The 15,615-nt window shown below is 40.7% G+C and overlaps 1 protein-coding gene across 7 annotated transcripts in view; it reads right to left on the reverse strand.

The window, feature by feature from the left end:
• Cast (calpastatin) overlaps positions 1-15,615 on the reverse strand; it is a 129,084-nt gene that overhangs the window by 27,267 nt on the left and 86,202 nt on the right. For all 7 annotated transcript variants that reach the window (XM_029562275.1, XM_008830545.3, XM_008830551.3 and 4 more), the window contains 8 exons: positions 12,132-12,200; positions 9,189-9,284; positions 7,653-7,733; positions 6,629-6,667; positions 6,037-6,129; positions 5,823-5,912; positions 4,647-4,748; positions 1,028-1,111 (listed from right to left, as the gene is read on the reverse strand). In XM_029562275.1, the coding sequence (XP_029418135.1) occupies positions 1,028-1,111; positions 4,647-4,748; positions 5,823-5,912; positions 6,037-6,129; positions 6,629-6,667; positions 7,653-7,733; positions 9,189-9,284; positions 12,132-12,200 (654 nt within the window). The remainder of the gene's footprint in view (positions 1-1,027; positions 1,112-4,646; positions 4,749-5,822; positions 5,913-6,036; positions 6,130-6,628; positions 6,668-7,652; positions 7,734-9,188; positions 9,285-12,131; positions 12,201-15,615) is intronic.

Genomic DNA, 15,615 nt, shown 5'->3' on the forward strand with positions numbered 1-15,615 from the left:
AAGGTCATTTATTTTTCACTGTAAGTTGCTGAAAAATGCACTGTGAGCTAAGGCAAAAGAGTAAGAAAAACTGGTCTTAATGCACGACTATGTTAAAGAAATATTTTTATAAAACATTTGAGGGCTGGAGAGATGGCTGAGTGGTTAAGACTCCTGCAGAGGACCTGAGTTTGGTTTCCAGCATCCACACGGCAGCTAACAACTGTCTGTAACTCCAGTTCTAGGGGATCCGACACCCTCTTCTGACCTCCATGGGCATTTTATGACAATGGCTGCACTTAATACATGCAGACAATACTCATACACATAAAATAAAAATAATAAAATATTTTTTAAAACACATTTATTTCGTGCATGTCTGCCTGTGGGTGTGCTTCTGCTCATGCCGTAGCACGCATGTTGAGGTCAGAGCACAACTTTCAGGAGTTGGTTATCTTCTACCATGTGCGTTGCAGGGATCCAACTCAGATAACCAGACTTGGCAGCAAAGGCCTTTACCCATTACCAACCCTTAATGGAAGATTAAAAAAAAAAAATCTCCTATCTCCTGAGCTGAGTGTGGTGGCACATGCCTGTAATCCCAGTGACTTGGTAGGTGGCGGTGGGAGGATCAGTTGTTCAAGGACAGCCTTGACTACAGAGCCTAGTCTGGTCTATCCGAGACCCTGTTTCCAAAATATCAAACAAAAAGTCTCAATTCTCTTACCCAAGGTGGAGGTAGATATCATTCTTGTAAAAAAACACTTTAATTTCTGAACATGAGATTTCATATTTTAGGGCATGTCCCTTTCCTCTTCCCAGTGGGAGTTTCAATGGCTACTTTAGAAGTCGTGCAAGGATAAGCCAACCCCAAGGGGACTGGTCCCTTAGCTGCCAAGAGCTGAGGGAAATGAGTCCAGTCTTTTCAGAGTTAATACCTAAAGTGGGAGAGCTGTGTTGACAGTTGTCAAGGGGAGGCGCATACCACAAAACATGATGCTAAAGGACAAGATAAACATGCTGTTGCACGCTACAGCAAAGTGCTCACCGTGGCTGGCTTTAGTCTGTACTCAGAGGGGACCGTTTCATCATCTTCACCACACTTCTCGAGTTTTTCTTCTTTTGATTTTGCCTGACAGAAATGGAGAGAGGAAAAATAAACTGATGTGTCACATACTGTGTGTACTCTAGAAGAACACAGAATGGGATTAAAGCGTCTGGAGTGCTCTATAAACCATGAAGCACGAGACCATCAGTGAGCAGGCAGCCAAAGAAAAAACAACATAGCCAGGAGTCCTGAGCCACAGGCTCTGCTCCCGGGCCTTGAGAAGCCACTAAATGTGTACTTTTCAAGTTTTGACTCTTCAGCTGCAAACACAACTGGTAATAATCCTTCCTTAGCTCACTGACTTGTGAGGTCCACCAGACAAGTGTAAATAAGGCTCCCTGGAGGACAGTAAGCACAGTGCAGAATATTAGCCACAATGATTTTAAAAGCTTTCATCTCTCTTGCCCAATGGGGCAGTTATCTAAGGAGGGGGAAAAGTACACAACCAATTTTCCCACCCAGTTCAGAAATGGGAGACATAGGCAACAACAGATGTAGCTTATGCCTGGAGAAGTGATTTACCTTTTAAAAGGACTCCAGTCAATAACACTAGAACTTACTTTACAAGATAACTGAACCATGGGCAACTAAAATGTGTAAGAAATAAAAGCATGGTTCTGTAGTAGACCACTGCCTTCTGGTATATAACATTTGTAATTTAATCTACTGAAGAGTAGTGCAAAATTCCACAATATGCAATAATTTGTATCTATTCTGAGGCATGGGTTGAAGTCATAAACCAAGGTGGGAGGCAGAATTCATTTAAGATAATTCAAGCTCATCTGCTGCCCTCGTCTCTGCCTCAACCAATGGCTCTGATCTCTAATGACTGGCTACTTCTTTGATTAAATTTTGAAAATTATTAAGCACTGTTAGGCACTACTCTAGGTTCTGGGATTATTTTCATTGTTTCTAGAGACTAATTCTCATTAAAGGATGAAAAGGTTTTTGTCTCTTTTCACATTTCCAGTTTCATTCCACTAGAGCCTATGGAGTGAGGTCTTTGGCCTCCAGTTGGACTTCACGAACATCAAGGCCATCTGTTCAAGGAGACTGCTCGCTATGTTCAGGCTATAGACAGTGACAGTTACACACATAGCTGGAGCCTTTCTTTGCCTCTTTGAGCTTTGTATTTTTTCACACTAGAAATTTCTTTATTTTAGTATTAGAGATTTTTTAAAACCCCAAACCTAAAAGCCCACTGGACAGCATGCATGAAATTTCTTTATGTTTTTTAAATGGTCACACTGTGGTTGTACACAGTAGACACTGAAAAGAAAATCTAAGAAATTGAAAAAAATACTGGACCAGATACCCATACCTAAAAATAGGGAGAGGTAGCACTACAAGCTAAATAAACATTCATTTTATGGTTTGCTGTATTATGAGACTTGAAGTGGGACTGGAACTTTGGAACTTTCCATAGTACACACAGGTGCTGCCTACTGTGGGAGGTGCTGGGGCGGCGGTACACTCCTGAATGATGACAGTGACCTTTGGGAGCCTTATCTCAACATCATACTGCTCAGATCGTAAACAGTCACTTTCAGGTTCTAGGAATTGGCTCAAGAATTTAGGGGATTGAAAGTCTTCTTAGAAAATAGTTACACTTTCTAAACAATAGGGGTAAACTAGCATGACTTAAGAGTGAAAAAGAAAGTTCTTTTCTTAAAATATTGGTTACAGCTGCTTACAGTTTTCTAGAGAAAAGCGATTTCATTCACATGCACCCCACACTGCTTTATTTTTTTGTCACCTTTTTACATGTACTTAGCTGGTTTTAGTCACTCTAAGACTCTTTGGCCTAGGACTTACATCAAGTTTATATTTTCCCCACATTTATTGTCTTATTAAATTAGTCTAATTATCTGTAAAAAGCTTGAGGCAAAAGTGAAATCTACAGCCTTTGGGTGACGGAATCACAGCTCAGCCGGACCTCCTGTTCGTACCCAGGGCAATACCCAGACCACCCTCCCTGGAGACCAGAGTGGCCCCTTTCTGGCTACTGTGAGTAATGTGTACCTCACAGGGTTGGGACCCAAATCCCCTTACTTCACAGTGCATTACATGGTCCTGGAGAACAGGGAGTGTTTCCCCAGCTCCCTTTCGTTCACAATCATGAAGCTCCTTGTGCCACACTGTAACAGGTGAGCCCTCCCAGAAAGTGGAAGACAGAAACTGGCCCATCGTGGACCTGGACCAGCTCCAGCTCAGGCCGAATTCCTGGGAGTGAGGGAGACAGTACTTCCCTGACAACTCAGAACAGGCAGAGACAGCAGACCCAGAGCCATTGTGACAGGGCACTGGTCAACTCCCTTTCCCTGATCTGATAGGGTGGGGCTCCCAAGGTCTTAGGCTGCCCATCAATCTCCTTTCAGGACTCTCTGCCTTGTCAGAGACAGACAGCTTACTTCTGTCGTTTCCCCCAGAGAACTGAGTTGAAAAAATGTGCAAAAATGATAACACACTTTTCCTACACAACCGGCAGTAAACTCTGGCTCAAAGACTTGCTAAGGTCTTGGGGGGTGTGAGACACATAGACACTCTAAGGCGCAGGAGCTCCAGGCAGCAAGTGTTTGATTGTGGCTTGATTTATTTCAACTTGTGATAAATATTTCAACCTCCTTCCCCATAGTTATATAAAAGAAGGATCATTCCACACTCCCATGGCCACCTCCCTCCTTATGAGGAGAAGTGTCAGCACTCTTCTGAAGATACAAATTCACGATATCCACCAAAGCAAACAAACTCCACTGGTTCTCACCCAGCCACAGCTCCTGTTTTCTTCTTTAGTCAGGGGCCTCCTTAGCATTGGTGAAGGAGACTAACGCTCCTTTTCTTTTCTTTCTCTGTCTCACTCAGCCCTCTCTTTTTCTCGTCAGGTAGCCCAGGTTGTTCTATAACTTGTTTGCAATCCTCCTGTCTTAGCCTCCCAAGTTCTGGGATTGGAGGTGTGTGCCAACATACCCATAACCCCTTTTTTTTGTTTTCTTGCAGTGCTGGGTTCCAACCTAGGACCTTGCATGTGCTCAGCAAAGACTTGATCACTAAGCTCCTCCCCCAGCCTTATTTTTTCTTTTTAAACATGGAAATTGTAGATACTGGGGCTGAAGAGATGGCTCAGGGCTTAAGAACACTGGTTGTTCTTGCAGAAGACCTGGGTTTGAATCCCAGAACCCACATGGCAGCTAACAACTGTCTGTAACTCCAGTTCCAGGGGATCTGACAGCCTCTTCTGACCTCCTCCAGCATTGCACAACACTGGTGCACTTACCTACCTATATGCAGGCAATACACGCATAAACATAAAATAAAAATAATAAATAAAATTTTAAGAAATTGTAGATACTTTACAAAAACAAATACTCTTCTTGGTTGCTAACTGCTCAGCAATAAATACCTATGTTAACCAGAATCTGAAAGAAAGGCAAGATGAAGAACAGTTCATTTTAAATTCTAACAAAACAATAGTCACACAAAAATTCTCAGCTAGTGGCAGTCACTCGATTTTATGAGCTACAGACTGACAGAATTTGCATATCAAGTTCAGGGTCAGTACCTCATCAACTTGTTTAACTTTGCTGAGGTCGAGCTCAGGATCTGGCTTCCGAGTGCCCAGAGAATCTGACAGAGCCTGAAGTGCTTGATCACTCATGGCATCCTGTTAAAAATGAAAAATTCTGTGCATGAACAGAAGGCATAACTTTGGAGACTAAACAGCCCATTTGCTTGATTGTGAAACACACAGTTTAAATCTAGAAGATAAATTATAGGTTGAGAAATTACTTTAGGTAGAAAATTTTATTTGAAAGTTAAACAAAAGAGAAAGGAAAAAGAACTTACCGAGGAATGAAAATTTGGTCTAGGACATAAGACGTTCGTTCCTATAGCAACAGTACTCTCTAGGGCACAATTTACCCCTTATTTCGTAGGCAAGATGTATGATTATGTTATATGTATAATTATGTTATAAAATATCCTTACCAAAATAAAAGCTTCAGGTAAGTAAACTTGTACTACCCTGTTTTTCTTTTTCTAAAAATGTGGCTCTAAAAATGACTTCTGAAAGCCCTATCTTTCAGCAAAACAGCTAAACTCACAGCCAGAAACTGGCTGCTTCTTTGAAGGCACAATGGATGGGGTTACAGGAACTCCCACTCTCAGGGTGTGGCTCGCACCACCGTTCCTTTAGCTGTCCAGATAAAAATAAACTGCTCGCCCCAGCAGGGGAGAAACAGAAGCAGTTCTGATAGAAACCGTCCATAGCATTATCTGCAATGCTTCCACACGGCGCATGCGCCCCCTTCCAGCCCACAACTGCAGGATCAACATTCAAGATTTGTGAGAATTAGACGATAGCTGTCTGTGGTTACAAGAGTTGAACAGAAACAGCTATGATGGCATCCCTCTAATGACCCACAAGGCTCACACTCTTTTAGGAATAGGAGCTTAATACTTTGCATTTCAAGAATACAATTTCTCTGTGTATTACAAAGCTAGATGGTGAGGTGGTCTTGGAACACAAACAGGAAGACTATGCTAAGAGCATTTATGAGGATTTATAGACATGCAGGCTTGCATAGAGATGATCAATACGGCCCCCAAGGGCTTCACTGTGAACCCCACATAGACTTGAGGGAGGAAACATGCTCCTCATTGTGGGATTATTTGGATAAACAGAACCAGTGTCAGGAAGGCTGTTAGGTGGGCCCTGATTATTTAAAGAAGCAAGCACCTTTTCCACCTTTCTTTTCTTCTGCTGGGGAGGGGCAGCACTCCTGACCACCCCAGCTGACTGAGCTTTCAAAACCTCTCCTGAAGATTTCTGAAAAATGAAATACAAAAGATAGTTACAGATGAAAGAGTCTGTGGTAAACAGAGCTAAAATGTTCTTTTCAGATTCAAGATCATTTTGAGCAAGTTCTCTTTAGTAGCACTAAACACAGTACCTCTTTCTCAGTTTTCTTTCCACCAGCAGTTGGAGAACTACAGGTGAAGTCAGATGACAAGGCGTCTATAGCATCATCTGGCCCCATGGATTTCTGGAGAAACAAGCACAGAGACTAGCATCCCAGCAAAGGAAGAATATTCTTGCCATACCTTTGATTCCAAAGGAGAAATGTTAATGAAACAACTAAGGTGGAGGCCTGTGTGTAACAGGGAGTGGTATCTTCCCCTCTTCCCTCTTCTAAAGGAGTTACATGTGCCTACATATGCTCATGTTATTGTTATCAGCATTTATCTTATCCTTATACCTTCTTGACCCTATTCTCCCCTCAAAAACAAAAAACATAAAACAAAAACAGCACTATGTAATATATATAACATAATATATTTAATAATATATAATATAATATAATTAATTCAATATAATATAATATATATACACAAATTCAGGATATACATATAATCCTTTTGCCTCAGCTTCCAAATTTTCTGGGGTTACAGAACTGCACCACCAGGCCCAGTTTAGTGTTTGTAATTCTAGTCACCCAAATAAAGTGTTGATTTCCTTCTTAGAAGACATTTAGACAAACTCACCAGAGAATCTGGAGGAGGTTCTGTGATCCCTTCCTTTTTCTGAAACAAAAATTAATTTGAAGAGGTTGAGAAGGCAAAATTAATTCTTACAATTGGAAAAATGTATTCTCAGTGTATAATGAACTAAATTGTGTGCCTTCTCATTCATACACTGAAGTCCTGAAGTACCTCAGAATGGTATGTGGACAAAGGACTGATAGAGTAATATAGCAAAGCAAGATTATCAGTATGAGTCCAAATCCAGCAGGATTAATGTCTTTATGAGAGTAGGCATTTGGACTCTGTGCTGGATAGCTTTAGTGTCAACTTGACACACCTGGGTTGAGAGAGCCTCAGTCGGGGAATTGCCTCTATTGGACTGGCCTGTGGCCATGTCTGAAGGGCATCTTCTTGATGAGTGATGTGGGAGGGCCCAGCCCATTGTGGGTGGTGCCACCCCTGGGCAGGTGGGCCTGTGTTGCATAAGAAAGCAGGCTGAGCAGGGGCCAAGGGAGCAAGCCAGTAAGCAGAGTTCCTCCATGGCCTGTGCTCCAGCTCCTGCCTCCAGGTTCCTGCCCTGAGCTCCTACCATGGGCTCCCGGATGAACTGTGACTGAGAGATGTAAGCCAGATAAACCCTTTCCTCCCAAAGTTGGTATTGGTCAGAGTATTTTGTTACAGCAATGAAGAACAAACTAGGACAGACTCAGAGAAATACAGAGAAGGAAGGTGATATGAAAGAATCCAGGGAGAAGACATCACAGACAGGCCTAGAAAAGAGCTTCCCCTCAGAGCCCTCAGGAGCCAGCCCTGCCCACACCCTGATTAAGACTTCCAGCATCTAGAAACACCAGACAATGCATTTCTCTTGGTTAGGCTGTCTAGTCTTTGTTACTCTGTCATTTCAGCTCCAGAAGACTAACACAGAGTGAGCTTCTTGGCAATGACAGCTTCATATGTCCTCACCAATTTTCTAAATTTTGATATGGATATGAAATTATATTTGAAGAAGGAAATGGTGAAATAAAAGAGAAAGATAACTTACAGCTAGAAGTTTCCTGTACTCCGGAGGTAAAGTCACTTCTCTTTTACCCAGTTCCTCAATGTATTTAGAATCCATTGGATCCTAGACAAAGATACATAGATTCAATTAATCTGCTGAGAACATTATATTAAACCTACGTACTATTCCAGTACTCATTTCTGGAACTATAGAGATGAATATGTCATTAAGAAACTAAAACATAACACAGCTTTGAAGTTCTAATTGTATGCCAACACTTAATTGGCTTTAGAGACACTACCCAGCATTTTAAGTTCATCATCTCTTACCATTTTCTATTTAGTTGTTTTTTTTCTGTTTTTCAATTCTTTATAAGATCTGGAAATAATTTGTTACATCTTTTGAAAATGTTTCCATCTAATCTATGATGCATAATTTCTTTTTTTGAGGCACAGTCTCACTATGCAGCCCTGGCTGACCTGGAACTCACACTATTTAGATCAGGCTAGTCTTGAACTCATAATGATTGGCATGCCTCAGCCCCTCCAGTGCTGGGATTAAGGATATGCTACCGTGCCTATCTTTTTAACAGCAAGATATGTAATTTTATTTCTTCTTAGAAACATGGAGTATTTTTAAAAATATTATACATGTAGGAATTCATTAACATCAGCATTACTTTGAATATTTTCAGATGTTATATAGATAGTATTATTTTATCACTGATTTATTTTATTCAAAATTATGAGTTTGTAATGTATCCATTTTGATACATGATATTCCATTTTTCCCACTATGAAATCCTGAATAGTGTCCTGTCTTCTGTTGACCAAAATTATTTCAAGATGTTTTTCCAGTTATCATTCTTTGTGTACATGGGCAAGGCTCCCTCCCTGCAAGAAGGGGACATATTCTCAGTACCCAGCAGCTAAGGCTGACTGTCAACTTTTATACTTTTGCCAGTATGGTATGAAAACGGCACCACTCCCATGTTATAGGATCATTTTCTTCTGATTTCCTGGAAGACTTTCATGGTACTTGTTCATTATCCAAACAAGTTTCTCTTAATTTTCTACTGAGTTATCTTCTTTTTCCTCTGTTTTTCTATTCTTTATAAACTGCTGAAACTAATTCTTTGTTAAGTCTTTTGAAAATATTTTCATCTAACCTCTAGCATATTTTCATATCAAAAAACATAATTAATTGTATTGCTTTTTTTTCCTAAATTAAGAATATATGGCAACTCAAGAGTACAAGGATCTAGAAAAAATAAGTCCACTGCACTCAAATCTAAAGGAGGGAAAACAAAACTTTCTGACCTACATGGTGCCTTCCTAGCACAATCTTGCAATCTTAGCCCAATCAAATGTTTGCTGAACCAGTGCACTTGTGTAGCTGTCACAGGATAAGCCATTTTCATCTTCACCATTAATATTTGGTTGCTACTACCAATACTGACACCATCCTGCTTCTGTACAAGCAACAGAACACTAGCTGTCCTCTTGTGCTTACTAGCTATGGCCTTCTTTGCTTTCCTACCCACCGAGGAAGAATTTTAACTGACATCTGATCACATACCAATACGACTGGTCCAGTATATGGTGTATCAACATTAGTCTCTTCAGGTTCCCCTAACGTGTCTATCAAGTCATCCAAAGCAGCATCCATGCCTGACTGGAAAGGAAAGAGAACAGATATTTAAATGTTTTCTGTTAGATATAATTCACTTGATTTTTTGACTACAAAAAACTACCAAACACTGTAAGTTTTCCAAATTCAAAAATAGTTAAAATCTAGTCTAGCTTTATCATTGAAGACCCAGAGTTCAGATTCTGAGATGGAAAGATAAAAAGATGCATTCTGTTAAGAATCGCCATTTCAAAAAGCGTAAAGTCATTAACTACATGAACAAATGTGTTAATTCATTAGCTCTGCCCAAACAAAGTACTGGCAGCTAAAAAGGACAAAAGAGAAAAAGTAATACAAGGACTAGCAACATGGTATTTGGTCCTTAAGGTTATTAATATTTTTCCAGTGTTTTATACCAAGAACCTCAAAAGAATCTCTAGACAGCACCTCTTGCATAGAAGCTGTTTAAAAAATGAATTTCCCTGTATCCTTTATTTCTTTATGAGTTTTGTTGTTATTACTTGCTTGCCCAAAGATGGCTCTAAACAAAAATTATCTGAAATCGATGTTAAAGTTATATGAACTGACAGTTTGTTCTGTCAACATGAGCTTAACTTAGGATAATAAATTCAAGGCTGCTGACACCTTACTTTTCGGTACAAATGACTCACTGTGAACAGTAACTTGCATCTGAAGTGGAAAACAGCAGCCAGGGAAAGACCTTCTATCATATACCTCAAATTAAAAAGAATTGCTGAAGTTGTTTTTAAACTACCATATTCTCACAATTGTTGGCATACATCATAGAAATTTGGGTCTGTTAGTTTTAGACTTTTTTTAAAGTTTTTTATTATTGTTAAGGTTTTATTTTGGGGAGGGCAGATGGATTTCAGAATAAAGAAGTATCATATTTGTTAGCAATACAGAAGTAATAGAGTATTTACAGAACCCTCACAACTCTGAGGTGGGTCATCATTGTCCTTTTGTCACATGGTCTGAAACCAAAGAACAGAAATGCCAAGCCTCAAGCAGCCATGCATACCAGTAAAGAGGGTGTGTTTCCAGGAGAGAAACTACATAAACTCCATGAGTGAAACTGGAGCTTTCAAAACAGAGGGTTGTAACATAAGATGTCACAGTGTGAAGGCCACACTTCCAAACTCATAGGATCCAACTGTTTCTTAAAACAGTATGTCATTAAGATGGTTCTGTAAGGCATAAGACCCAATTAAAATCTGGACTACAGATTGGAACAGAGAGTTCTCAAAAGAACAAATGAAAGTGGCTAAGAAATACCTTTAAAAAATGATCAGTATCCTTAGTAATTAGAAAAATGCAAATTAAATGTGCTTTAAAATTTCATCTTACCCGAGTCAGAATGTCTAAGATCAAGAATTCAAATGATACAAAAACTTTTAAATGTAAAAAGTAAAAACTGCGCCAAGGTAGCACAGGCTTTTAATTCTAGCACCCAGGCTGCACATTTCTGTGAGACTGAGGCCAACAGAGTCTGCATAGTGAGTTCTAGGTCAGCTGGGTAACACGGAGACCCTGTCTCAAACAAACAAAAAATTTAAAAATTTAAAAAGAAAACAAATAGACTCGGAGCAATCGAGCTAGAGCTGACCTGGACGCCTCCTCCCTGAAGACTAGCTCTAGTAGTATCAGAAGTGCTATGCAAGCTGCCAAGGGAGAAAACCAGTCAATGGTCCAACCCCAGCTGTGAAGCCTACGAATCACAATAACCAGTCCAGCAAATTATCTCTACTGACATAGTAGTGGCACTTTTATCTTGGGGGTAATCAAGCTGTCTACTTTGAATCAAGGTCCACTCAACAGGAAGGAATTCATGAATAATACTGTAAACATGGCCAAGTACATATGTTGGAGAGGTCATAGACTCTAGAGAAAAACCCATTTCTGTCACTTTCCTAGACCAACATAATTTTTTAAATTATATTCTAAATATACAGCCTTATATTTACAGACAGGTATACCTCTTACCACTCACCAAAGAAGTTCCTTTTTGCAACAGATGGAAACTATTACAAGTTCCACAAATGCAGTTCAAAATACAGGTGCTCAGCCCTAAGGGTTGCATCTACAATGCAACCGCTACACCTAAGGCTCAAGGAACATCTCCTTAGGAGGGGCAGAAAGATCTTAAGAGCCAGAGGGACAAAACACCTGCTGCTAGTTAATGCACTCCAGACACGACAGGGAAGCTGCACCAGTGAAATTGCCTTCTTATGGCAGTCTAACAAGATCAGCATAATGGCAAAGCCAGTTCACAAGTCAAGGTGGCTGGGGGAAATTTCATGAGGTCCTACCTCTAGATGAAGAGCTGTAGGAAATCAATGGAGGCTGAGGGAGGGAGAATCAGTTTTCTCCAGGGACTAGCTCCCTGAGAGGTTACCTAATTCCAGGTGGGCAGCCCTAAACACAGGTACGCATGAGCACCATTAAATGGATTCAGTGCATTATAGACATCATTTACATACATACATATATATATATAAAAACAATAATAATCAAAGAAGGGACAATAAATTGAAAGGAAGTGGGGGGTACATGAGAGGAGTTGGAGGGGGTAGAGGGGGACTGGACATTGTGGAAATAATGCCAATACAATACTCATGTATGAAAAAAAAAAAAAAAAAAAAAGATGGAATTTTAACCCTTCCCCCTTCCATGTTGCCAAAAAAAAAAAAACAAGGAAGAAAAAAATGCAAAAAAGACAACAAAAATCTTACATGAAATAAAAAAAAAAAAAAAAAGATGGTTCTTTAAGTTTTGCCCCTTCCATGTTGCTTGTCCACAAGAAATCAGGCAGAGATAAATGCAGAACAGAGCACAAAAATCTTACGATGAGTTGATACATGATCTTCATACCTTTCCTGATGACTTGTCCGGTTTGGCTTCAACTGGTAGAGCCGGCGCTAATGATTTCTTTTCTTTTTTCTGGTGGGAGTTTAGTGAGACATTAAAAACTCCTTTCACATAACTTTATGAAGAAACACTGTTACACAATTAACATGAATTGACTCTAATATTAACAGCCTGGATCATATATTGCTCACTTGCTTTGAACTGGAGTAGTATGATGTATGTGCCATTTGCTTCCCAGAACTGCTTAAAAATATTAATCTTATGTAGTGACGGGGCAAGAAAGGTTCAAAGAGATTCAGTAACTTCTCTTGGGTTGCATAGTATGGAACAGAATCAAGATTTGAATCCAGGATTGTCTGTCCTCTGCTGGGTTTTGCAACCCACGTGGGTTCCTTCGGTAGCTGCTCCCAGCTACTGCTCTCTGGGTCTTTGCCCACCCATGAAGAACACGGTGTCTCTTGCCTTGATATCTCATCATTCTTCCTCAATTTTCACAAATTAAGATTTTCTCTATCTCATTATTGCAGCAATCTCTTTCTCAAAGACTGCCAGAACAATCTGCAGCCTTCCTGTGTCTGTCCAGATCATGTCTGAAGATGATCCTGGGGAGCATCATTGCGTCTGCGCTCACCTCTCTCTGCTGCCGCAGCGCAGCACAATTCTGATTCTGCTTTGGTGTTTGTGTGCCCTCTCTTGCCACCTTGGTCATCTCTCCCATCCCACCAACTGCACATATTCTGGATGTTCCTACCTTGTGCTGGTGGTCCTATTCAAAATCCTTCTCTAGGGCCAGGGGCCAAACACTGTCAGGACTCAGCAGGATCTAATGGGTGAAGTTGCTGGGTTTAAGACCATCCAGAATTAGCTGGGCATGGTGGCCCCCACCTTTAATCCAGCACTTGGGAGGCAGAGGCAGGTGGTTCTCTCTGCGTTCCAGGCCAGATGGAGCTACAGGGAAACCCTGTCTCAAAGAGACCGCCCCCCACCCCCCAAAAAAGGCCATCCAGGACCATGTGTTTTCTGAATGTATAATATTGGGCAGCAGAAGTCAGACTGCATAGCAGCAGAGGCTTGCATGGCTGCTTGAGATGTGGCAAGTTACTTCCTCCATCCCTTGATTTCATAGGGATGTTGGAACAATGATGGTACCTACCTAGGGGTTGTGAGGATTATACAAGTTAATGAATATAAAGTATGAAAACCTGTGTTGGTAATTGGTAAGCACTATATAAGGACTTTCTGTATAAGTAAGTGCTAAAGAAATACCTTCTATGATTTTGGTACTGAAAATACTGTGCCAGGCTGTGAACCTGAGCCTGGGCATATGAAACCACTGCCAGGACTCAACTACTACCTGATGCAGACATGCACCTATGATGTCTTCCCACCTGCCTCCTCCTTTCCCTCTCTCAATCTTTCCCTTATCTCTCTCTCTTCCTTTATCTCCCTTCTCTGCCCCTCTCTTCTACCTCCTCCATTCTTTTGAACACCAAACATTATCTTAATTGCCTTGAACCTGTGAAACACCTAAATCCAATCTATCCAAAATCAGGTACATCCATTTTCCTCGGAGCACAATTCTTTTAGAGACTTCATTCTACTTCTCAAAGGTAAGCAAAGGTTCGGGGTGGGACAGCAAGGCCCCTACTCCCCAGTAAGGAGGTGCTCACTCTCGGTGCTGATCGTGAACTTGCACAGACCTCACAGTGAACATCTCCAAAACTGCTGTGCAGTGGCACCTGTCTTGCCTCACCTCAGGGTTTTCAACCTACTTCATTCAGAGCCTAGAGCCTGGGAATAGTGTACTTTATCTTTGCCCCTTTGCCAAAAATCTTCTAAAACTGAAGGTTTTACTTCTGCCTCCTGACTAGCCCCACTTTGGTTCCTCTATTATGGCTCTAAGTCAGGCTACATTATGACTCACCAGCACTAATGAAACAGCCCCTAGCAACCTCCACCTCCCTGTGGCTCCCCAAGCTCACCTTAGCATTCTCCCCAGCAGCCTTAACCTGTCTCTCTGGTCTTCCTGCAACCTCTTGCCTCACTGTGCTTCCTCCACACTGCAGTGTGCTTTTTGTCCAGTACACATCTCAAAAATTCAACCTTGAAGTGTTTGCAAGCCTGCAATCCCAGTGTCCTTCCATGCCTACCTCAAATGAGAGCTACTCTTCATTTGACGTGATTCCCTGTGATTTCACGTGGATTCCCTGAATAGGCAGAACCCACCCTTTCCTTACAAAACACTTCTCTCTGGGGCCTCTCTTAATCTGCCTTGAATCAAAGTCCTAGGCATTTCATCTTCTTCCCAACAGTCACCGGGCCAACCTGTAGCGAGTGTTTTCTACAGTCAACCACAGTGCTTCACATTTGCTACATGCTAAACTACACAGATCTGATCACTGCTTTTGAGTGGGAGAAGAATCAGGAGAAAAGTAAAGTCAAAGAATTTATAGCAAGTTCCAGAAACAAGCAATCGTACAGCAGGATTCCACACAAGCCTCTCTTTATGAGATCATGTAGTGTTTACTGGAAACATGGGCTAATTTATACACAACATAAAACTTCAGATTTTGAGTGCATTTTAAAATCTGTTCTAATATCTGGTCCTTGGCTTTAAATCTGTTTTCAAATTATTTCATGCAAATACACCCCACTGGCACAAGACTGTGATATGGATTGCAGAGGTGAGGTGGGGTCTCAAGGGAGTATACAATAACCTATTGCAAGAAAAAAATACTTGGGTTTTTATGTAAATTTTTTTTTTTTTTTTAAATAATGTCCCTGATCTCCTAAGGCCCAAGAAAGCAAGATATTTGTGATGCGTGTGTCACACTTTTGTCTTGTGACTTTCTTTACCACATAGACTACCTCATCCCTACTTTGACAAGCAGGAATAGGAAAGCACACATTACTTTTTTTTTATTTTCTTTTCTATTTTCCTATTATTGTTTTAATCCTTTACTTCTAGCTTCTAAGTGACTCCATGATCCTCAAACTGATGGCTGACTCTGTAATGCCATGGGTAGAAATCTTAAACTACTTCTCACACACTCTCCCAAGCTGGCATCTGTAGCTCTTCCAAGGCTCTAAGGAAGGTTCCTGGGACTGGTGAGCACCACATCTTACTCATGCTGTGTGGGTCTGCTGTAGTTCTCAAATCAGCTCATGTCAATGCTGTGACTGATTTATCAAGACAGCTGTTGTGAACATTCCAAGCTGAGTGGAATGCTTCCCTTACAAGCTCATAGAGATTTTATGTGCTTTATTTTATACTTATAAATCTGGAAGTCAGGTCTTGAGGCAACTCACATTTTAATTTCCTTGGCACTGATACTAGGGCTTATATAATGTGCCCAATAAGTATTTATTTGCTCTGTAAATGTCAAAATCATTTTAGTATTTTGTTCACCTTACATCCCTCAAACACACTCTTCTTCACAAAATTTCGCATATAAGCAGTGTTCCATCTTTGTAAATGACAGGATAT

The sequence above is a fragment of the Nannospalax galili genome, unplaced genomic scaffold (genome assembly GCF_000622305.1).
Source record: "Nannospalax galili isolate Female #2095 unplaced genomic scaffold, S.galili_v1.0 scaffold1014, whole genome shotgun sequence".
In the NCBI taxonomy this organism is placed as follows: Eukaryota; Metazoa; Chordata; class Mammalia; order Rodentia; family Spalacidae; genus Nannospalax; species Nannospalax galili.